The 25,436-nt window shown below is 37.7% G+C and overlaps 1 protein-coding gene across 3 annotated transcripts in view; it reads left to right on the plus strand.

The window, feature by feature from the left end:
• GALNT18 (polypeptide N-acetylgalactosaminyltransferase 18) overlaps window positions 1-25,436 on the plus strand; it is a 258,553-nt gene that overhangs the window by 132,316 nt on the left and 100,801 nt on the right. For all 3 annotated transcript variants that reach the window (XM_048070109.2, XM_013189125.3, XM_048070117.2), the window contains exons 3-4: window positions 11,292-11,484; window positions 21,155-21,321. In XM_048070109.2, the coding sequence (XP_047926066.1) occupies window positions 11,292-11,484; window positions 21,155-21,321 (360 nt within the window). The remainder of the gene's footprint in view (window positions 1-11,291; window positions 11,485-21,154; window positions 21,322-25,436) is intronic.

Here is a 25,436-nt window from a genome sequence, read left to right on the forward strand (position 1 = left end):
AGAGTTAATGCAGCTTGAAATCAAAAATATTTTTAAGTTATTCTGTTTTTGAAGTTGCAGAGAAAATGCAGAATGTAAGTTTTAAAGCCATTTTATCTGCAGTTCTTAAAATAATGCATAAGAGGAAAAAACTATTAGCTATTTCTCACAATGACTAGTTGTAGGATAAACTGTGTGTACAGCTGTGAACAGTACACTAGTATTTGCTAGGTATAATCTAGAAAATCTTCTGTGCCTTCCGTTTATGCAAACTGTTGGTTGTCTGCATGACTCACTGTCTTAGCATGCTTGCTGTCCTTTTGCTCAGATTAAGTTACAGGAAAGTACAGTCTTGCAGCAGTTACCAAATGTCTATGAAGGCTGAAGACTTCATGTGACTGCGTTTTCTTCAGATGGTTATTTTATGGAGAATCCATGTCATCTTGACAATCTCGGTTTATTGATATTAACATGAGCACCAATCTTTTACTTGGTTACAAAGCTGGGAGAATGCTTTTAATTTATTATTCACATTTTTTTTTGTTTGTTTGATTGTTTGTTTTTCAAAGAAGAGAAGCTACATAGTGCTGGGTTTTCTTTTTCTACCGCAGTGTAGTTTGCAAATCTCTAAAATGTACTTACTCTGTGCTATTGCATTTGTATATACAAAGTGCTTTAAGTGTGAAATAAGCAATAACAAATGGGGATGGGAGATGCTTTTCCAGATGGGCACACCGATACTTCTTCAAAACTGCCCCATTGTTCAGAATTCCTCAGGTTCCTTTTAAAACTGAAGCTTATCTATGTCTCTTGTATCTTAGAAAAAATCTTGAAAGCGTGAACTAACCACAAGTTCAACTATACCTGCACGTGTTTGCACAGTACTTCTGAAATAGTAGCCCTGTCAAACACAGACCCATTTATCAACATAGTTGTTTCCTGAAATATCAGTGGTATACTTTGATGGAAGTGATGGAACAGTTTACAATGTTTATCATAATATAGAAAGCATACATGAAAAGTGAAAAGGCTGTCTTGAGTGGGTGAGCTGCGGCTCTCTTGAAAATGTTTGTGTTTGCGAAGAAGGGGCCAAACTAAAATTCCTCAGAGGACTGGATGGAAATTGGTGAAGGAGAACTAATCTGAGGAAGCTCAGTACAGCCCAGGAAGCAGAGAAAATCTCATTTTATGTGCTTACTGAAAGAAGAAACCTATTTGTGGTGCCTTGAGTTAGGTGAGTGTAGAAGGGAGCTAGTTTCTCTTTCCTCACGTGGACTTTACTTTTGGTGTGACTACTCAATTTTGTATGAAATCAAAAACTGCATATATGACTCTAACTAGCATCACAGCCTAACAGCCTTTGGCAAAATAGTTTTCAAAATACTTAAGTGCTTTGGTGTTCACTTCAGGTGACATAGATTTGGGTTTATGACATAATGCATATTGAGCTTTTAAAACCTCTCAGCTGCACAGCTGCAACCTCCATTAATCCCAAAGAAAAATGTGTTCTGCTATTCATTAACTGCAGATGAGATTCCATTTTTAGTAAGCTAAGCACATAAGCAGATGCCTAAATTTAGGAACATGTGCAGTTACAATCCATGGAATATTTTAATCACTTTATCTCCCTTTCTGCACTGGAGCTTACTTGCTATGTTTCTGGTCCTAAGGCTTGCTGTGGAACCTGGTTTATTCTGTTGACTTTGCAATGTGCTTTTTATATGTAGATTATATTGAGTTTACATCTTCCTATCTGTTTGTTGCCAGAGATATTTATACCCTTTAAGATCTGCCCTTAAAGATCTTTAAAGCTTTAGTCTAGTGCTTTGTTGCTAGCCTTCCAGATCTTACTCAGGAATTAGTCCTGTCTGACTCCACTTTCAACTCACAGAATCACAGAATATCCCGAGTTGGAAGGAACCCACAAGCATCATCAAGTCCAATTCCTGGCTCCTCACAGGACCACCCAAAAATCAGACCATGTGTCTGAGAGCATTCTCCAAATGCTTCTTTTCTGGGGAGCCTATTCCAGTGCCCGACCATCCTCTTGGTGCAGAACCTTTCCCTAACACTCAACCTGACCCTCCCCTGTCCCAGCTCCATGCTGTTCTCTCAAGTCCTGTCTCTGTCCCCAGAGAGCAGAGCTCAGCGCCTGCCCCTCCCGCTCCCCTCGTGAGGGAGCTGCAGGCTGCCATGAGGCTTCCCCTCAGCATGCTCTGCTCTGGGCTGAACAAACCGGGGGACCACAGCTGCTCCTCATACATTTTGCTCTCAAGACCCTTCACCATCTTTGTCACCCTCCTTTAGACACTCTCTAAATGTTTTATGTCGTACTTATATGTGGTACCCAAAACTGCACACAGTACTTGAGGTGAGGCCACACCAGAGCAGAGCAGGACCATCCCTTCTCTCGACCAGCTGGCAGTGCTGGGCCTGATGCACTCCAGGATGCAGTTGGCCCTTTTGGCTGCTAGATGAGGTAAATCTTACAAAAAAAAAAAAAAAAAAAAGGTTCCACAGTAATTCAATTGTTTTATATCTGTTTACGGATAAAAATGCTTTTAAATACAGTAGTGTTATTGCAAAATACGAGGCCTTACATAAGTGATTTCATGTGTTTCCACTTCTTTCTTCAGAGGTAATAAGCAAGGAAAGTAATTTTCAGAAATTCAGCTTTATTACAGAGCATTGGCTATCTGTAGTCTCTATTTCTGACACCTGTCTGTTTCCTGGTTGCAAACTGGTCTCTCAGCCTTTCAGGAAAGAATCACTAATTTTTTCTTGTTTTGTTTTTTATTCCCTATCTGTCCTGTGTTGACACTAACTACAGATCATGCTGGAATATTAAGTTGAATCCTCCCAGGGTGGTTGTGCATTTCATATGTTGTTTGAGTCAGATTTGCCTTTTTTTTTTTTTTTTTAAATTAGTGCTCCACTGCTCCTCATACTTTGTACAGACAGACTTTCTGTCAGTCTCTTTGAGGAACCCTGGCATCTTCAGTATGACTTACTGAGCTCTAAGCAGTGGTAGCAGAATTAAGCTGACTTGGATATTTTGTTTTTTTCTTAGTTGCCTTTCCATTAAAGTCATTTCATTGAGAGCAAAACTAGATTCTGATAAGGAGAATAAATTTAGCTTGAATATTCAAAACAGTAAAATTCACTTTTCAGCACAAATCAATATTAATGTTGGCACCTTGTCAGCGGTATTGTGATTTTGGGGGATTGAGAACTTAAGCAAAATAACCTTTCTGAGGAAAACTCCATCACTGTTATTGCACCTTTATCTTTTTGTTTTCTGAGTATGCTTTTCTTTATGGCTGATGCAGTGTTGCATCTTGCTGAGCTGCTTCTACCATTGTTTATCAGTGTTTTCATCATGCTGTGCAAATGAGGAGGCTATGTTTTTATTTCAGATATTTATTCATTTGGTAAAGGATTTATACTAGTGACCTGCATGGGATCAGCTTTCCAGGACAGGAATCGTCAAAGTGGAATCTTCCTCTGTGTATCTTCCCATGTGACAAAATTTAGATAAAGTCTTGACACTTTAAAAATCTTTATGAAGGTTCCATGACCCAATGCAAGTCTGGAATCTTTACTTGCCATAATATGGTCTCTGGCCAGAGGGTATAGACTGGCTAATAGACGAAGGGCAAATGAAGGGGAGAAGGATGAAAGGATCCTTCCTTACACAGAAAGCTGAAATGGTATTGCTTGCAGGAAATTGAATATAGATTTTCCAAGTGCTGGGAGCCAGGGTCTGAGGCCATTAGGCCTATGAATAAGTCTGCACTTAAAATCCAAAAGTATGAGCAGAGACAATCTAACACACAGAGTTGCTGTTTACTTCCTCACGATAGTTTCGAGAATCTGAAGGCTGCTGATGTCATGGGCAAAGTCAGTTCTTTTAGTTTCTCCAAAACCACAGTATTCTTTCTTAAAAGCATTTAGAAGTTTATCCCTTGTTTCAAAAAATTTAGTTGCTGAACATTCTGCCTAAATCCTGACATCATTTCTAACTCATTTTTCTTCTGTGAGCGACCTATTACACCTATGTTTAGCTTTGCTCAATTATTGATGTCTGCTTGTCTGTAGCTGACACAGGGGTATTTTTGCATATCGGGATATTTTTGCTGACTTACTGTCTATCCCTTCTCGTTACTGGCACTTACTCAAATCAGATATAAGGTTACATGGTACATTTTGTAAAACCATTCAGATACATGGAGGACACTTTTACAATGGCGAAGCTTTGATGTGAAATTGCTGCTCTTGTGGGAAGACCTGCAGTTGAATGAGGGGTAGAACCAAAACAAATCTTACAGTCTAGTAACAATAAAAATTATGTTTGAAACTTTCTCTGTAATTATTTTTGTAGCCATTTTCTGGCATGATCCTTTTTCTGAATTGTAAACCTGTTCACAGTAACCTTTTTTAGGAAGAAAAGTGAAATCTGAATGAAGTGAGAAAAATGGGTGCTTCTTGATAAGCTTGAGAGGTTGTTATGGGAATATAGGTAACAATGTCGGCGTGCCTTTATATTGCAAGCTTGTTAATTCTGTTAGTCCTGTTTGTTGTTCTCAGCAATGCTAGTCTGAAGAAAGACTGCTTTTTAAGGTATGCAATATCCATATAAGTGTTTTTTTGTTTTTGTTTTTTTTTTTTTTTACAAAACTTACTAGTTCATTATGCAGAACCGTATTCATGTGGTTGCTGTAGCATATGGCATTACACTGGAATTCCCAATTGTCATTAGGGATGGACCTTTCTGCTGCCATTTTCTGTTCAATATTTTGATCTGGGTTCTTTACTTCTTGGCCTTGTGGTAGCAGAAATTGTTAGTAATAGATAGAATGTTTCTATATAGTGGAAATGCAAGGAGAAGTGGTCATGAGAAATTATGAAAAATATATCACCACAGAGAGACAATGTAGCATTGATCATAAACTGGGGAAAACTTACGGAATGTACAGCTTAGGAAAATAAGTAAGAAGAGAAAAAAGGAAAATAATTGTATTACTGGCGGCAACTGATAATCCAAATTATGAAACACAGAGGAGGATAAAGCACATGCAGTGAAGTAATGAACTCTTATTGTTCAGGGCTGTCTTTATGACCTCTTCTGTAAACCAAGTAGTTGCTAACTGTAAATGCTATTGGAAGAGAGGACAACTGATCTATTTTAAAGTTTAAAGGCTTCCACAGATAGATCATGATACAATACAAACAGCCATAGTGCCAATTATAGATTTAGATGCTAATTTGATTTAAAAATTTTGAAATTTATAGATGCTTTATTATCATTGTGCCTTAGCTACGACTGAAATTAGATAAGAATAGTGATATTCCTTAGCTTTTTAATCTACTAAATCCCAGCTGTTAATGTTATTACTTGGCATATTATTAACTAATCAGTTAAGGCCATCAGAAATTTGAAGCAGACACTGAAGTTCTGATGATCTTTCGTAAATCTTGATAAGGAAGCGTAAATGGGCAGGATCAGCATTTGCATGTCAGATATACAGGCAATATGTTGCATCAACATAAAATTATACTGGTAATAAAACTGAAGGCAGTCTTTTAAGGAAAGTCACTGCTGTGTACCATTGCATAATGGATGCATCAGTGCTGTTAGAGATGGCATTTTTAGTTCTGAGGCTAAGATATGCATTTGTTGGGGGGAAAAAACCCCTAGGTAATTAAATAATTACATTATGCAAATAGTAATTATATAATTATATTTTGCCAAGGTACTTAAAAACTACTACCGTCACAGCTGGATAAAATAGTCTTCATTTCTTTCCTTTGATGACTTAAGAATTCTGTTGTAAGTTAAGTGGTTGTCCTGTACCACCCTGGAAATAATTGCATTTTCATGGTGGGCAGCATGATTCCTTTGCCCTGATTAGCTGTTATCAAATGATGCCATAAATACGCTTGGTGATAATGAAGAAAAGCCTTTCCTGAATTCTTTGCCATCTGATCAGATTTTTTGTTATCTTGTTCTCTGAGTACCAGTTGTATTAGTTGCATTATGAAAACTGCCAGAGAAAAATGTTTATTGAGGGAAAACTAACAAAATAAACATAGGTTATAAATAGGTAACGAAGGAATGGAGAGGAGGGAAAGGGATACGGTAGTATACTATAGTAATTGAGATCAATAAGTTAAATGCGTAGCTAAGGTCTGTCTTGTCTTTTCTTGTTGCTTCTAACAATTGCTTGCCCACAGTTCCTTGGTAATAGTGATGGATAAGCATTTCTGTTTTCTGTTTGTTCATTGTATACCATCTGAAGAAAGCATTATTTTACTGCCAATTAACATAAACATTTAATTACTGACCTGGGTATTGGGAAACAAAGACCACAAACATTTAAACACTTGGGGAAGACAACTTTTCTCCTCCTTTTCCCAGACTCAGCATCACTTCAGACTCCTCTCCAGTCCCCTTGTTACTTCTGTCAAACTCATTCAATCCCTTCAGCGAGGCAACAGATGGCAAAGGAGGCACAAAAAAAAAATAATCAGTGCACAGCAGTTACTCTCAGCTGCAACTTGTTTCTCACCCTTCTCTTCCACTGCTCCTTCCTTCTTATGTGTTTGCTATGCTCTGGTATGAGCTTATTCATGGGCTTCAGGCCCTCGGGGGGTGTACCTGCTCCGCTGTGGAGCACCTCCTACTGCTCTGATCTTGGTCTTTTCTCATTCCCTTGTTTCCGCCATTGTTCTTTTTGTTGTTCCCTTGTACCTTTGTTCCCCCACCCTTGTTGTTTTCTGCCTTTTTTAAAATATGTTTTCACAGAGGTGCTGCCAATTCACTGAATGGCATAACTCTGGTCAGTGATGGGGCTGCTGGGGAGCCACATGTGCCTCACACAGGGCAGCACCTGACCTCCTCCACCTCCTGCAGCCCCCCACCAAAAAACCTTGCTGTTTGTACCCAATGTGCTAGCAAAGGCTTTAGGGTTGTGGGTATGTGTTTCTTTACAAGGGTAGAGTTAATGTAAGTTCATTCTTTCTTCAGTTGCTAATAAAAGTGTATTTTGTTACTAGGAGAGAATTGGTTTCATGTCACATTTTCATCAGTATCTTCTGATTCCGTGTCTCTGACATACGATGTAAAGAGCGATAGAAAGAGGACAATGAGTACTCATGTTGGATACTGCCATCAGTGAGGTCAAATGAAGCAATACATTTTGTATTAAGATTAATGGCATAACTAGTAAACATGACCCATAAAGTATGAGCTAAAGACACAGATACTTAGAGAAAACAAACTATGAGTTTTTTGGACTTGTTAAACAGTGTGTGACCAAACCCGTACTGATCCCATGACCAGCTTTGGGAAGGAGAAGCTTTGGGAAGGAGACATCCACAGCTCAGGTATACAGCTAGCTGACATCTGTGTAATTCATTAAATCAATAGATTTAGGGGCAAAGTGTCAGCCTGCCAAGAGTTAATACTGGCCTTATGTCTGTGTATACTGCTCTTCTTTGCATGATGTGGAAAGTCAATGTAGCGAAGAAAGACCCAATGTTAACATTTACAGCAATATGCTGTGGATGATAAGCTTTCTTCCCACAGGAAAAATGGAACTGATCTTTCCTTCTTAGTAATAACTGAGCAGATAAGTGTGCCTACCTTAGTATTGCTTTAGGCAGTACTACTTACTGGCTCACCATTGAGCCTTAGCTTCCCATCATCATTCTGTAATGGTAGAAACAAGCGGTAAGAAGAACTGGCTGTGAGACTGCAGTCACTTTCTGTTTTCAGAGACTAAGATATAAAATACGCTAGTGGAGTAGTTGAAAGGCAGCTCATGGTCTTATAATAATTGTTTTTATTTCTTGTGAGAGACTGACTGAATAAAGGCACTTCCCCAAGGGTTTTCGGCCAAATAAAGGAAAGAAAGGCTTTGTCATCAGAGATGCATGCTTAATTCCATTGATTGAAATTCTAATTGAAGGTTCTTGGCAATGCATTTTTCCTGTAGCACAATATATTGAAATAATGTTTACTTAGCATACAAAAAGTGGCTGTGTTTAGCAATGTTTTTTTAGACCTTGTAAACTACATTCACAGATATCCATCACTTGAGAATCTTAGTCTTGCAGATACAACCTAGATTTTACTGAATGCTTTTTCAATCAGAAAGCAGCAAGAATAAGGAGATACTCTCAGCCACAAAATCTTTAGATAAAATCAAGCAGATGTGTGAGTACAGTTCTGTGAAGACAGTTGTTGCTGGGATGGCCATCCATCCATGGAAAATTATAATTGGATCTCCCCTTATCTGCAGTTACAAATGCATATGCCATGCACTGCTCTTACAGTGAATCTCAGTTTTATTTGGACCTCTTTTGGGGCATAGATGTGCGGTTGGCATGTGGGTGTATCCTACATCAGTCAGTTGTCTGCCATATGTATAATTATAAATATAGATGTTAAAGACTTCAGAAAAATTGTGCTTGACTTGGAGAAATCCAGATTAATGGCACTTTTCCTTTAGAATCATAGAATCACTAAGGTTGGAAAAGACCTTAAAGATCATCTGGTCAACCATTACCTGGGAGGAGGTGAGGAGTGGTTATTGACCTCACCACTGGCAGCCTGGCAGTGAGTGGCTGCTCCTGTTGTTCCCTGCTCGTGAAGAACCACCCTCACAGTAATGTCAAGACTTTTTTCTGCCTCGAATGTGTTAATTCTGTATGGACATTAGAAAAAAGTGTCACTCCTGTACATTAATGTTTTAATAGATGAAAAATAAATACCAAGGTTATTTGTGGGAGTAACATTTTGTTAGCAGGAGTCAGGGACTCAGGCTAATCAGCATAGAAAGTCCAGGGAAAAGGGAAGATTGCATGTGAAGCTTAAAGCTTTCCACCTGTTAAGTGGCAGCACAGGTTTGTGGGCTTGTCATGCAGAACCTTTATCCTCTGGATGTGTCCTTTTTTTTGTTTGATTGTTTTGTTTGTTTGTTTTTGTTTTGTTTTGCTTGTTTCTTTAACTTTTTCTTATTAAAATCAATGTTATTTCACCACACCAGTCTCCGTGTCCCCCAAACGCAAGTTGTTTATCCTTCCTACCTTTTGGAAAAGCTCATTCTGTAGAATTCATGTCTAGTAGTGCTCATGTGACTGTAAATCTGTAAATGTGACCATACCTTGAATCCTGTTTGCTGTAAAGTCTCTGTTTCAGTAGAAAACTTAGGTATGTGTTTAACACACAAGCTAAATACTTGCATAGTTTTTTTGACTAGCATGTATGTGTATGCTCTTGAAAAGTGCTGAGCAACGGTAATTTCTACTGGCTGCACCTGATCTAAGCATCTCTTAAGATGTGAAGAAAGTTTGTGACGTTATTCGTGTAAATTCAAGTTGGTTTTGTGGAAGTCACTTAGTAGTCAACAGAGGTGTCTATGGCTTTCCCAGTGCTATGATTTCTGGACTGGTATTTAAAAGCTATTCTGCATTTCTCAAGTTAGGATCTTCTATAAATGATCTGAATTTATTAAGTTTTCTTAATTTCCATTGCAGACTTTGATTTAAACCGCAATCTCTACTTTGTAACATTTATGTGGCCTGACAGAGTAGTTTCCGTGTTTGACTGAGGATTTGGCATGTATTTCATCTTGAAGAAATGGAGCTGATTCCGGGATTCAGGTTGTACAACGGTACTTTGACAAGTAAAGAAACATTCTGTATTTACAGAGATCAGAATCTAATGCAGGAAAACAAGTGTCATTAGTTTCCCGCCAGTACTGTTTGGGCAAAAAGGAAAATATCTTGAATGAATCAAACAACTAACTTAATCTCAATTTATGATTTTGTATTTTGGGTTCTATTTAGTAAGAGATCAAAGAAAGTGGTTCTTGGCATACTTCAGGAGTCACGATTCTAGTGGTGTATACTGTTACTACATAAACCGTTCTCTTTAAATGTTTTTATGTAGCTAGATTTAAGCCAACTGGTCAGGTCTGTAGGTGACTGTGAGTGCTGAGAATGATATAATACTGGCTCTGGACATGGTGTCAGTGAAGTTTCTGCCTCTTGGACACATTTGACAGTTATCTGAAGATTTGCTTTTATTGTCCTAATTCTCTGTGTGACCAGTATTAGTGAGTTATGATTTGTGAATACAGCTTGAGAAATAAGAGTTTTTATTTAGTTGGTTAGTGGATATGGAGACTATTCATAATTCAGACGTCCAGAAAACGAAGGCATTTTTTCTTTGTGAGACGCTATTTACGATGACAAATCAGGGTCAAGTAAGGCATTTGGTATTTCTTTAATAGTGTACTGTATATTAGAAACTGTTTGCAGAGACAACGTTCTTTTGGTTTGATTGTATGGTCACCTGAATACCCACCCACCGGTGGGCTGTCTGTCTGGATGAGATGGTGTTGTTATAAGTCACCTTGAATTAAACCTCTTGGGCAATTATATATACTGAGAAGGAATGCTGTGATTTCATTGTACCAGAGCTCATAAGTTAAGATCTGGGCATATCACTTCCCGTCTTCTCTTCTAGTATAGCAGCCAGAGATGTAGCCTTGTGGAACAAAAACATTTTTATAATTACATAACTATTGCCGAGTAAAGATTCTAGTACCATCATTGCACACATCTAAGTACAGACCAAAAATTCGTATAGACTGGATTGGTAAACCGGACTATAAAAATAAAAAATAATATATAAAAATATGGTGTGACTGAAACTGGTTTGCTATTTAAACGTGGATGCCAAGTGCAGCGAGTTTTTTCTCTATGCTGACTCCGTAGTTTCAAAGAACTTACCTAATACAGATTTCAGCAGCTATGTTGTGTATCCTGCACAGACTCTCTCTTTCTTTGTATTTCCCTTCAAAATTTTACCCTTTTCCTAGCATGATAATTCAGGCTGAAATCAAATAATTCACCTTTGCATATAAAACAAACCAAACAAAAACAAACAAACAAAAAATGTCTGATAAGAATTCTTTTGGATTCATTTAGAGATTTTTATTTTAATTTTTAAGTCATTTAGAGTTGTCAGTCCCACCCTTCACTCTTACTGTGATGATAAATAATTGTTTTTAACTTAGCTGTATTTTGAATATTAAATTTTGAGCCTCAACTACTAACAGTTCTACTGCCCCTAGAGATTTGTGAGGGCATGGTACGTGAAGACTTACAGGCTGCAATAAGCTGGCAGTATTTGCTGTTCTGTGTGGTGTTCTCCCAAAAGTTATACCTTTTAAAGTAGTGTGCACTAGAGCCTGTTGGAATGAAAGTCTAAAACTGTTTGTTTTTGTCTTTGTTTTTTGTAGAAGCTCCACCAAAACTGGAAGAAAATCCTGCTGAGGCATTTACCGACTCATCTCTCTTTGCTCACTGGGGCCAGGATCTCAGTCCTGAAAACAGACGTATTGCACTTAAACAATTTCAGTATTACGGCTACAATGCTTACCTGAGTGATCGCCTGCCACTGGACAGGCCCCTGCCTGACCTTAGACCTAATGGGTAAGTGCTGTAGTTAACCCCAGCATTGTGGATCCCTGAGTTCAAGTCTTAACTCTTCTTCACCTGATAGTCTTATGTTGTGTGATTGCATAGAAGGTAAGTTACATAGGATGGCCATAATGAGTCATTTATATGAAATATGAGAAGGTTGGAAGTTTCAAACGTCCCCTGAAATGCTGAAATACCCATATTAAGTCCTATTAAAATCCCACTAAGTACCCTCTAAGTTCCCCAAGTTCTTTTGGAATCTTAATGTCACCTACAATTCACTTTAAATAGTGTTTTATTGCTAAAAGAGTAACATTTCTTATGTTAAATTTCAGTTTTATCACAAGATCTGACTAGAATAGGAAAAACATAAGAAATTCTCTTTTAGAAAGCCCAGGACTGTATGATAATGATCAGAAAGCAGATGAGATTGGTGAGCTCTGATGGTGCAATATGCAGTTTAGTGAAGCAGTGTATACCAGCTGAAAGCCCAAGGAGCCTCCAGCTTTCACTGAGCTCTTCTCTGCTACTAAGTGTGCATGCCAGGCAGGGTAAACATGTCCATTGTTATTCCATGATGCTTTGTTGATGTGGATTGGACCAGGGGAATGAACAGCCTTCCCTTTAAGGCATTTGAGTCCTGGTCTGGTAGGACCATTACAGAGACAGTTAACATTCAACTGTTTTTCAGCCTTGGTTGATACATCTTTTCATTTGAAAAAACCTAGCATCTCTGGGGATGGGGATGTGGGTGGAAAGAAAACTGCTTTTTTTGCAGCTCATTAAAAAAAAATCATTAAAATAAACATGATGGGCACTCACTGAATTGAACCAGTAACCAAGATGTGAAAGGTGTTTTAGCTTCTTGCCAATCCCAAGCGCAATCCAGCTGTGATCTTATTTACTACTTTTAACCAAATGTTTTAATAACCAGTGCAATAAACAGTACATTTTACCGTATATTGAGTTGTTGGATATTAGTGAAAAGATATGAATGCCATTCCAGACTACAGTTTAGCAATTTTAAGTATATCTATAATTTATATTATGAAATATCACATTTTAGAAATATGTATGTTGTAGATTTGCTGAAATATAACAGCCTTAAGGAAATCAAGGTCCAAGAAATTATATTTTGATTAAATTAGTTTAACACTGTCTGTATGCACAATCTCTTTTTTTTTTAATTGTAAACTAATTTAGAGGAAAAATAAATCTCCTGTGACTAACAAGACAGTGACAGAAGTGTGTCAGTTCTTATATCTCTTTTGAGATGATTCTCCTGAATGATTTCAGCCTGAATTTTTTATAACTGTGGGTATAAAAAATTAAAAAGACACAGTAAAGGAATGTTACTGTAGCTGAAAGAAATAAATTAGGGTTGGGATTTTAGAAGAAACTCCAGTTTGAAATGAATCATGATCCTAATTTCTGTGAAAATTTTGATTCTTAGTTAACTATCTGCAAAAAACATGTTAGACTTTACAATATGTTTATAGAGTCATGCACACAAAATAATGGCTTGGTAATGATAGCTCAGGAAGACATTTTTTCCCCCCACCCTTTATCATGGTTCAGGCGTGAGTGGGTAATCTGGTGCTAAAAGCATCAAATGATAAATTCTAATATTGAGGGAAATGAAGCATATTGTCAGGTAGTATGTACACTGCTTGCTGCACATACAGCACCCTGTGGAGTACACTGCTACAGGGTATTCCAAAAGTCACATTTCTGAAAAAAAGAATTCCCAATTGTCATATGCAAATTCTCTTTTGTTTGAGAACATGCACATGGCTATTGCAAGAAAAATCTTACCCTGTAAGAGTATGTTTTCTGCTGTAATGATCCATTTTTAGTGTTCGTAGCACCTATTTTCAAAGACAATTGTATTAGTCACTTCTGGAAGCTGTATGAATATATTTAAATTATCCAAGAGCAGACACTAGGCTCAAGAAGCGTAGCATGAAAGCCAAGAATAGCTTGCTCTGAAGAGAGCACAAAGCAAGTGGTGTGGAGGATGAGTTAATCAACTTCCTGACTGGAAAAGCAAGAAAACATAAGTATTGCAGCAGTACCACAATTGCTCAGGGAGGAGTTAGCCTAGAACTAATAAAGTGTTTCATAGGGATCCCAGCAATGGCTTGCAGGGAAGTAGCTGAAGGAAATGGAGTTCCTATAGATATGTCCAGGCTTGGTTGTGGTCTATCATTTGTATTAATAGCATACCACATGAAATATAGGATGATGGTAAGAGAACAGAAATATAACAAGTCTAGTGTAATTCACATCTAATCAGCCCCAGTTGAGACTGGGAGAATAAAATGATCTGCCAAGGGTTTGTGTTGACAGTAAGCTGGCAGGCTAAGAACAGAAGAATATTCCTAAAGTCCCCAAATTACTCAGACTTAACTGTACCTCTGCTAATTAGGGTTGAACTAGAAGGTTATATTCCTGAGGAATCTACACAAACCTTAGGATGTCAAAGTGCTCTGCTTCTTACGGGCTGGAAATCCAAGCTTAAAAGCCCATGTAGCCTACTCTTCGCTTCCTGCAGCGTCTGTGCTTGAACAGGACTTTGAGAGTAGAAAAGCATGAGGACAGTATTCCTCATGTGACAATGTGAGTGACTCTTAGGTTCACTGCCTCAGCCTTCAGTGACGTATTTTTCCTTCATCTGAGGATGCTTGTGTTTATTTCCAAGATCAGCTGGAAGGGCAACTGCAGCAGTAGTAACAACTGTGTAAGTGGCCAACATCTGCATAAGCTGCACACAGGAGAGCAAGCTTCCACCAGCTGAAGCTGAGGAGGCAGCTATTTTAGTGGCTTTTCTCAGCCATGTATGTTTTAAATCTTGGATGCTTGCAGTCAAGAAAATGAGTAAGGATTGAACATCGAGGAAAAGGCAAACAGTAGCAGAGAAATCAGATAAGCTGTATTAAAGAAAGGTTTGGATTGGGAAGGAGGAGAGGGTAGTAAAACAAGGGCTGTCTTGAGCACCAAGGGTCTCTGCAGTTTGCTGTGCCAGCTATGTGGGACTGAGCATCTGCGTTGTATTCCTCAGGTCCCAGAATATCTGGGTGTTATGTCTGTCCACATTATTGCAGCTTCTTATTCACTATTCACCCAGATTAGGGAGAATTGACCATACTTGCCTTATTTACTAGGTTATTAAGTTCTTATGAAGTGAGCACCATAACCTAGTTCAACTTTATCCTCAGTGTTATGTTCATTTTAACAAGGCAGTCCAGAATTGTGTGATTGTGGATGCTGGGAATGAACAATGCCAAGAAAATACTGCTATGTTCTCTTTTCTGTTGGACGTTTGCATCTGACTGACATTTTTTTCTCCTGCGAAGACAGGGAACAACCACCTGGGTGGAGTGCACCGCCCTAACTACTAAATTTGGTCTCCCATCTCTGCATGCCACCTGCACTGGAGGGCTGGGCAGGGCTGAATGCTTGCCCTCTCCTTCATGTGTGTTGTAGCTCAGCAATCTCTAATTGTCCTTCTGTTTTTCTCATTCCATTAAAAGTTGACAGCATTGACCCTAGAAACTCCTCTATGCTATAATATGGGGTTATGAGAAGTGGCATCTCTCACTGCAGGACCTTACAAAGAGATGCTTAGCTCCTCTGCTGAGGTACTTTGATGTGAATTCTCAGAACACTGTTGGCAAAAAAGGTCAAAACTGAGTCATACCAGTATAATATAAAAGGGGCTACTGTATTTCTCAGTACCGAGATACTTTGCAGGAACACATGCACATAATTTTGAGAAGAAAACAGCGATTCATAACTGCTACCTGCCATTATCAGTAAAGCCCAAAGACAGATATGTCAAACATTGTGTATCCACTACATTTTTCTTAATATCCTTTGGTGACTGCTCCCTTCTTCAACCTGTTTCTACTCTGGCTTCCATCGTGTGTTTGCTTCCTCAATTTGATGGTGTGGTGTGTGAAGAAGGACTTTGATTTTTCTTAAAACTCCCAATTGATCATTTTGTTAGGATAAGACAAGTATTCTGGAATATTCTATATATTCTGTGTTTTTACATTGACAAAACCATATTAATTTCACTTAATTGCCTACTTCCCTCCTCCAACCTCCCAAAAAATACATGCCTATGCACAGGCACCTGGATGCTGCTGGTGTTTTGTCTACACTATCCCAGTGGTGTCCCCAGAACAAATAATGACTCCCAAACCTGTTATAATACACATTATTATAAATAACTCCCCTGAATATCCCAGCTTCCTAAAGTAATCATCACATACTGATGTAGTCTCAGTTTTTGCAATGCTTAGCAGATGGTATGTGCTGTATTGTGGAGTACTGGTTATGCTGTCTCTTACAAGGCATCCATTTATGTCCTGGTGCTGCAACTGGGTGCTCTACTGTTTACCACCCTTATAGCCATCTGTTAGTCTGTAATGTGTCTCTGTCACAGAGTAACAAATAACTACTTACTCTAATGAGCTTGGATGCTTTGAGGAAGGCAGTGTTGGCCTTACTGAGCGCATGAGTAGGATAATGCTTGTGTTAGTTGTAATTCTGTTGCGCTCGTTGCTTTAAGTAGGGCAGGCAGCACCCACAAAGCTTGTCCTGAGTGAAATGTTGAACAAGCTCACACAGAAAGGCATTATTAAAAGCTAGGTTGTTTAGGAATCCCAAAGCTGTTTACCAAATCTCTTTTTGAGTGGATGCACTTATGATTCTACTCTGTCAGCTTGTAAATTTTTTGTTGCCTGATACAGTCTGCTGAAGCACGTGTGTGAAAGAGAGATAACATTGTGCTTTGCTTATGTGATGAGAGAGTGAGGGATAGTGGGGGAAAAAACGGTGTGTAACAGGACCTCAGCAGAGGAATTATGTTGCAGAATTCTGTTCCTGGAGAGCACGTGTGATATGAAGGAGTTGGCTGATGGGCATAAGGCATCTTTTTCAGTCAGTACTAACTGCAGTCAGCCAAACTTCTTTTGCATTTGTAAAAACAGTGTTCATATGAAGAAGTGAAGGCAGGAAGGCTGGAGGGAGGAAAGAAGCGTTTAAAGCTCAGTTTGGTTTTCCTCCTTGCAGATTAAATAGTATGGTATAGCATTTGACTTGCAGTGGCTCGCCCTTTTCCCAGCTGAGTCAGTGCTGTCTGGCATCTAGAAAAGTGCAGAGAAGATGCAGTTTCCTGTGCAGAGAAAGGCTTGGGTTGTTTTGTAAGTGCTCCTTGTTTTGAGCAGTTCACCAATCTCAAACTGTGTTACTTTGAGGCTCAGTTCAGCAAGAGACAATGGTAGAAGCCTTGAAGAGCAACAGTTAGTGGCAAAAGCAGAACAGGTGGGATATCCAGTGAATGCAAGTTCAAATGCAAGGTAGAAAATTTAAGCATCCACTTCTTGAGGAGATTGATGTGTTTTAGGACAAAAGCTGTTTGTGTGTGTATGTCCAGTGTCAGCATTACCACCAGTGTTAAGTTGTATATGCAGTCCTGGATACAGTGTGCAAGACAGCATCACACTTTTATAAACCTGTAGGTTTTCCTTTATTAAAGGTGATACATAAAAAACATGATCCCAAATTGTGAGTTTCAAGTTAGACTATAGCACGTTAGCTCTGCTTCTCAAAAGCTAGCTCCTAAGGATTTGCATTCCATAAGCTTTTGCTTTGTCTGAATATCCATGAAATAGTTGTATTTTGTTGGATTTACATTAGTGATGTATATGGCTCCATGTTTGTTTTACACCAAGTTTTTTTCCTACTCATAAAAGACAGTATAAATACTGCATGTGGTATTTGATGTTTCAAAGGATTCCTTTAAAAGAGCACAGAAGTCTGGTCCTTCACCTATTAGATTATTTTTGACAGAAGTCCTAAAATTCAAAATTATTAGCATTCTTGTCAAATATCTGGCTCATTCCCTACTCTCTTTTACTCAGCTCTCTACCTTGCTTCTTCTGTTTTCTTGTCTCCAAACTGTGAGTCATAGCAGTGGTGTGTGCTGAGTGGCCACCCTCTGTGCTTCTGATTTGTGCTTCAGTTTGTCCTGTCTGAATGTATTTGCCTAAATGCATTTTTTAAAAGTATTTAATTTCACTAGCAATGATATCATATTGGCTGCAGTCTCCAAGTTGTTATAATAACCTAAGTTAATAATGCTGTACCTTTGTTTCTGATCTTCCCCCTTGTCTCCTTTAACTGAAAGAAGATGTGATGCTGTAATCCACGCATGTACTGTCTCTCCCTCTCTCATGTGTCATAACGTGAATGTTCTTTGCTTGGCATACATTTACACATGCTCAGAATAATCCCTGGCTAATACTGTAAGAGACTAACCATTTTTGTCCAAATAGCTACATAGAATTCTCCTCATGTTCATATAAAAGTGAATTTTATTGAGATCATCAACTCCCAGCTTTACTCTTCTAATTACTTTATTCAGAGAAAAGTATTGATTTTAAGTACCTAGGAAAAAAAAAAAGGAACTTTCATGTCAATAAAATTATACAATAATGTCTTTTATTAAAAGGACTGGGGACACAGTTTGTTACAATTAAATCTATGCTGTAAGATGCCTTGGAGATCAAGAAGATTTTTTTTCTCTCCTGACACCAATCCATAAAAAATGTTGGCCGTATTTGATTATAGTTATATGGAAGATCTATGTAAATTCCTCACACAACTGTATGCCTGCTTTTTTTCTCCAGTAATAGACTTTGGCCACATATAAAGTTTTCTAGATTTGCAGCAGAAATAACTTACTGTCTTTCTGGCTTCAGTTCCATAGTAATAGACTGCAATCCTCAAAGAGCAGGAGAAAAGAAAAATTGTATGTATTGTATAATTTTATAATATGTTTCATTGTATCCTATAAAAAAAAAAGTGGAACATATGACATAATGTAGTGATTAAGACACAAAACGTGTTCTGTTGCTGTTGTTGGCTGTGATACTGATGTAACTGTTAGGTGAAAGGTTCTCAAAAATTGCAGAAAATCAATTCTTTTTCATAATGTACATATTTGTAGAAGGTCTGATAGATAAGTTATTAACACAGGAAATCATTCTTGCGTATTGTTCTTACTGCGTAGTTCTGCTAAACTAATTTTAACGTGACTGGCCAAGTTGCTGTATCACAATGTATATTTTCTAGATGAATATGGACAAATATTTCAAAGAAGATTCGTAATGTATGCTGTCCTCCAGTTGCCTGAGTTGTGCTTGAAATAGAACACCAGGAGTTTCTCTAAATTTCTGGTAACCATGACAACTGTTTCTTTAGTGTCATTAGCCCAATGTAATTTAGCAGAGTTGGTTGCGAGAGGAAATTTTTAGCTACATTGTGATGATACTCATTATTGTAATTCTAAACTATATGTAGAATTTATATTAAAAAAAACCAACACTTAATCCTAATACTGAAGTATGCTCAATATTTAGTGAATTTGTTCTTTTTAATTTTTTTTAATTTTTTTATTTTAGCAGGGGCCTTGCTTCGCAAAGGGGAGTGGCTGAGACCTGGGCAGGGTAGGGGCTTGCCCAAAGCCCCAGAACGAGGCAGAGGCAGAGCTGTCATTAAAACCTGGACGTTGCTGGTTGCTGCACAACCCTTCAGTTCTTAGGGCTTAATGAATCTCAGAATTTGAGCCATACAGTGTCCTCCCTTTTTAGCCATTCAGCATATGTTCTATATACCTACACACGCACCCCTTCCTTATAGCTATTTCTTTTTCGTTCCTAGTTGTGTGGAATTTTATTCCTCATAAAACTTAGCACAAAGAAGTAGATGCTCTTGTGAAACAGTACAAATTCTCTGCATTCTGTGTATGAACCAAGTTGGGTGTGTTTCATTCCAATTTGTTTAAATAAAAAAAAAAAGTAGGTAATTTGTATTGTCGCTTTCTATATAAAAAACAACATAGGAAAATGCAATTTTTTTAAAACTCTACACACATTGAATCTAAGCTGTAAGTAAAGATGATAAATGAGTCTGAATGGAAAAAAGAAAGTATGAATTCAATTTAGGAATGTACCCTTATTGAAAAAGAATCCATTTGTAAAGCACTAAAAAAATTGGACATGACAGGAGCCTAATTCTGTTCTGTGGTATCATATGCAGATATCTCTTAGCATATACAGGGGCAAAACAAGGGTCAAATGGCATTCATATCACAAACACTGCTTTTGTTTAGCACAAGGTGCCAGACAACAGAAAATCCTATCCAGTGGGATCTAATTTGAAAAAAAGAAATGAAAATGAGTGCGGGTAGGAAAAATAACACAAAGCATTTCATTTAAACAGATGTCCCAAGCAGAAATTCTGTTACATTTCAGTTTATGCATGGATTTATGGTAGTGCACCAGTGTTTTGGGGGTTGGTTTTGTCATCTGGAACATTTTTTTTTTAAATATAGTTTGTCACTATTTTCTCACAAAAGTATATTTGACATATATTTCAATAATGGCTTAATTGACAGAGGGCAAAAAATCAGCTTTTAAGGCAGTAATTTCTTTGAACTTCAGTGTGTTTTCATTGTTATTTATTTATTTATTATTTATTTTCCCAAATCACTGCATTGCTCTTTATCTGATAGATGACATATTTTACCATTTTTGCTAGAGTTTCTTTTTTATCTTCTCTGTACATCACTATTGCTGAGGATAACAGATGTCTAAGCTATACAGCTAAAAGATTGGTTGTATCTTTGTTTGCTGTACCTTTATATATCTATGCGTTTGGGCTGCAACAGAATCACTGAAATAGCAGGCTTTGTCGATTCTCTATAAGCTAATACTGAAAATTGTTTTGGTATGCTTGAGCCTGTTGACTAGTTCATAGTGCTCCCCATTTGAATCCCAATTTTCAAAACTTGAATGAAATTTCAGTTGCATCCACCAAACAGAAATCTGCAGGTGTTATGAACATGTAAAGGAGTGTAAATGCTACACTTTCTCTTCTATTTGAACATCAAATTTACTTAAGGAGTCATATTGTAGCATGACTTATAAATTCTGTGGCCAAATTACATGTTTATTAAAAGAATAAATAAAGAAACACAGGAAAATCTACCAGGTTACTAGAGTGGTCTTCATTCTGTTTAAAATTCTTGACTGAGCTTTGCATCCTTGTACATTTCTTTTCTGTCTATGCTGTCTGTCTTAGCTTATTTAGCAAGATACTGTTTGGAGCTTTTACTGTTTTGTTGTTGTTGTTGAGTTGAGAAGGTATCTCCTATTCTTGACTGAAATAGCTGGTAGCTTCCGTAGCAAAAGTAATTAATTTAGCTATTAATAATACGCCTTTCAAAGGGGCAAACTCAGTTTATTCCTGTCTATACTGTCCAAGAAAAAAATATTGTGACAAACTGCAGTTGGGAACTGCAGTTAAATAAGAGCTTACATTTGGTTTGCAAACTAATTTTTCAGTGTTTTGGACCTTGAGTCAGAAAGTGAGCTCGTTCTCGGCCTTGGTTGCACAGGAAGTTTCAGGAAGTTATTTCCAAGGATTCCTTTTTTAGATAGTAATTACTTTGGTTCTTGCCTGTAAGTGCTCTGAACAGTTTATGGGGACCTTCTGATCAATGTTTACAGAAGTCATTCTTTTGGCTGGGGATAGATTTCCCTGAAACAGTTTGTGTTGACATTGTGACTTCCAACAGTTTACATCTTTGTTTTTTCACCTTTCTCTTCAGGTGCAGAAACCTAACATTTCCTGACAGACTTCCAGAGGTCAGCATTGTATTCATATTTGTTAACGAAGCTCTCTCAGTGATTCTGCGCTCTATTCATTCTGCCATTGACCGGACTCCTGCTCACCTGCTCAAAGAGATTATTTTAGTTGATGATAACAGTAATAATGGTAAGAGATTTTTGGTCTTTTTTAAAATTTATTTTCCTCCTACAGGGGATGGATCATACATGAGAATCCTTGAATTCTGGCTCCTATTCATCCCATTAGCATTTCAGATGTTTTCAGCGCATTTTCTCCCTTTCTCATACCACAATCTTGCTGGGCTTTGTCTTCAAATATAGACAAGTTGGTAGGTTAAAGAAGAGAATGTACAAAGATAAAATGCCGTTTCTATTTGTTTAAGGTGGCTGTTAAGCAGAATTTGGGGTATAACAATAGATTACAGACCTAAGATGTTTTATGCTTCTTAGTACTTTGGTATGCTTTCAAGATTATATGCTTTCTGTGCTCTTCCTGTTTCAGTTGTCAGATTTCATGTGCTTACTCACTTTCTCTTTTGTACAAACACCTTCTTGTGCTTCTTAGACATCTCCTTTAGATTGCTAGTACCTTTTCTCTCTCTCTCTTCTCTCCTCTCCTCTCTTTTTGTCTGTTCTTAGGTATTCATTGGCAATGTTTACCTTGCTGCTTTTCTACTGTATGTATTAAGATTTTGCTCTCCATGATCTGAAGGACTGCTCATTTTTGATTGCCAAGGTTTTTGCTCAATGCTTGCCTAGTTTATTGTCAATGAGGCCATACTGGGCATTATTTACAAGGCAACTTTACCAATGACATTTTAATAAACACAGGATGCTGAATTTTAAAATCTGTCTCTGCTGGAGGGTTAATTCCGAACTCCTAAAATATAAGGAGAATCTGAATTCTATCCCATTGAAAGAAAATGCTGAACAAAGGGCTTCTCCCATCCTTGCCATCATTACAGCTATGTGATCCATGTAGCTAGATCCTGAGGCTTCCTGCTGATTGTAGATGTGTATCAATTTGTAAAGAAGAGAAACTTATTGGTAAGCAATTCAATAAGTTCCCCCTCCCCAGGCTATACATTTCATCATGTCTTCTTCTGGTGTTTCTCAATGAAGGAAAATGCAAAATCCTGATTCTTTAAGTGCACACAAAACCCAACAACTTGATTTAAGTTGGTATTAAATCTTATTTCAGTCCCAGTGAATAATGCTATTAAACATAGCATTATGAGTTACCTAAGGCTGACCAAGCTTTTCTTGAAACACCTACTCAGAGAACAGTGTGGGTAAATTGGCATGCAGGATTTATGAGTTGTTATTCTTAGCTTATGGTACAATTTATGATGTAACAGTGTGATGAAGTAAAAGAAAAAATAGCATGAAACAGAAAACTACAAGCAAAGTAAAACAAAACAAAACAAAAACAACACATGAAACGAATGTGTGCACATGCACATGTATATGTGATTCAGAAACATCTTGGGAGCTGAGGTAGACTTTTATTTACCTTCAGTCTGTAGTTCAGTCATCTGACATGGTTTTAATGATGTACTCTTGCTGGCCTTGACTTTACCCCTTTTCCCTCATGCAGTATACAGGAGTTTGTTATGAAAAAAAGTTTGAAATACAACATTGATATGTGGACTTAGATTCTGGAATGTGTTTGTAAAAATTAATTCCTACAATCTTTCAAACAGCTCCAGCTAATGCGATGCCAGGAGCTCAATGATTTTGACTGGATATTTGTGCTGCAGTGCCTGAGGCCTCTTGCACAGAGGGACTGGCCACAAGATGGTCACAGAAGAAGAAAAATAATTTGTCTGAAAAATGAGGTTTCTAGAGTTTGAGTCTCATTTTCTAGAATTGACAGGTATTTATTCCAGTGGGCACATTGCAGAGCAATGTGAGAAACATCAGTGTTTCTGAGGGCCTGTCATTATAGTGGCCTAACAAATATACTTCTTGCACTCTGCTCGGTGGGCTTGTCAAAATTATCGTTTATATTATTTCTTACCTGAAACAGGTAAGAAACCACAGGAACCACTTAATCTCTCAGGAAGACCTGTTCAGCCATGTCTTGTGTTAGTATAGGTACTGTACAGTATGTTATTTTTATGGTTGGTTGTGCCCTTTATTCAGGCTTACCTTTCCCACACTCGAGTGCCTCAAATCCTGACCCCAAACAGCAAGACAGTAACTGAGAGGAAGGTAACCGTTGGTTTGGCTGCCTTGGCTTGATGTGGTATGTCATTCTGTACAGAATCACACCACGCAGAATGGTACATAGTCCCCTGGAAAAATTCTTCAGGATTTTCTGCTCCTCTAAACCTTTCTCTGGTGTCTCTTCCCTGCAGTAGTAAACTAGATTCCTACAATTCTCTTTATCCCATAGCGTATGCTGAAGACCTGGTAATAGGCATCCACTTGGAGAAGATGGATGTTTGGTAGGAAAGGGAGCGATTATAAATACGATTTATGGGCTTTTCTATTATTAGTTTGAATCCTTAAATATTTATTTTACAATTTACTTTTGCTTTTACAGTATTCTATTTTTTCTCCCTCCTAGCATCATTGAAACTAATCCTTTATATTTAGTGTCATTCTGAGTTTTTGTTAGTGCTCTACAGCTTGTGAATGCTGCTGCTTGTAAGATCAGTGCATTACTCGGTTTCCCTGTAATGTTACCTTAGCAAGAAGAAGCTGGGTTTGTGCTTGCATCTGGTTCCAGGTTTCTCACAGAGACCTGTCAGAAGCCTCATTATAAGCAGTATGTTTGCTCTGAGGTTTTCACCAAGGATCCCACTTTAATAACTCGATGTAAGATTTTTTCAGTGATGCCACAGCCATGGATTTCACAGTCAAGAAGCATCACAGTATGGGAAGTGACTAGAACAGCTAGAACACATGAACAGCTTTTTTATTTTGAGTCTCTTGCACTATTTGGTTGCATTCACATAGAGCAAATGGTTTAAAACAAAAGCAGATACAAAAGCAGTTGGCACTAGAAGAGGGCACCAGAATTTCCTGCTACTTGAGGGGAAGTGGTATACTGGTTAATTGGTCTAAATTCTTGTTCCAGGCCAAATTCTGAATCTAGTAATGAGAACCTGAATTATTCCTTTCAGAAATGAGCAGTGGATTGCTCGCTTTTCAAAAGTCTGGAAGGCTGATTTCAGAAACCATATATTCAAGAGTATGGCCAAAGTCTGTACATTTGTCTTGAGCAATGTAAGCTATAGTATTTTATTTCATGCACTTTAGGGTATGTCAAGCAAATTATCTATGACTTTTTCTAAACCTTGGTGTAATTTTTCAAGTTCTCAATTATGTTTCAGGAGACCTCAATTAATCTTTGTGAAGCTTCCTTTTTTTTTCTTTTTTCTTTTTTTTTTTTTCTTTTTTTTTTACATAAATGTTTTTTTACATAAAGTTAGGTAACTGAAAATGCCAGTGTGTGCCATTTAAAAGTAGAAAATAGATTGAATAGGTCCAAAATGTTTGAGCCTTTATTTTAATAAAGCAGTTTGCATGGCTTAGTGCGTGTATTTTGCCATATCATCTTTTGCTGTGAGAATGTGATAAGCATAGCATTGAAATGGTCCATATATGCTGCCAAGTACATTACTACTAAAATTTAAGTTGATAGAAGGTTAAAAATGCATTTCAGTGATTGCTTGTATAATGACAACAAAAGATTTATTAAAACAAACAAACAAAAAATACCAATTCTGTTCGTTTGGATCTTGCTCACATCTCAGTCACATTGGTGTGAAATTGATTAACTGCACTGATTTCAACTGTTTTACTGTAGTTTAGATGCTCTATGTCAGATCAGAATCTTTCCCATTCTCCTCAGGAATGTTGTTTGCCTTTCAGAGATAATGTGCTCATTAGTTTATAACTTGACAATAAAATCATTTGTTCATTTTAGCCTTCAGAAGAAGCAGAGACTTCCAGCTTGCTCCATGCAATTGAGGAAAGGGATTTGCAAAGAAACAGCTTTAAAACAGCTATAAGTGCCCCTGTCCCAGACTGCTGGCAGTTAATTAGATGTCAGAAAGGTACTTAGAAAAAGCATTGCCTGAGCTGCAGACTACTGGAATAGCATTTTATTCACTCTCTGACTTTTTGTATCCTGTGCTATTGGGACAGGGTGATGACCTTCTGCGCCAATGGAGTCCTGGCTTGGCTTTTGAGTCTTTCTTGCAGGCTTTGAGCTCCTCTACATTATCAAGCACCTCTTGAAGATATTTTCAG

The sequence above is a fragment of the Anser cygnoides genome, chromosome 5 (genome assembly GCF_040182565.1).
Source record: "Anser cygnoides isolate HZ-2024a breed goose chromosome 5, Taihu_goose_T2T_genome, whole genome shotgun sequence".
Lineage (NCBI taxonomy): Eukaryota > Metazoa > Chordata > Aves > Anseriformes > Anatidae > Anser > Anser cygnoides.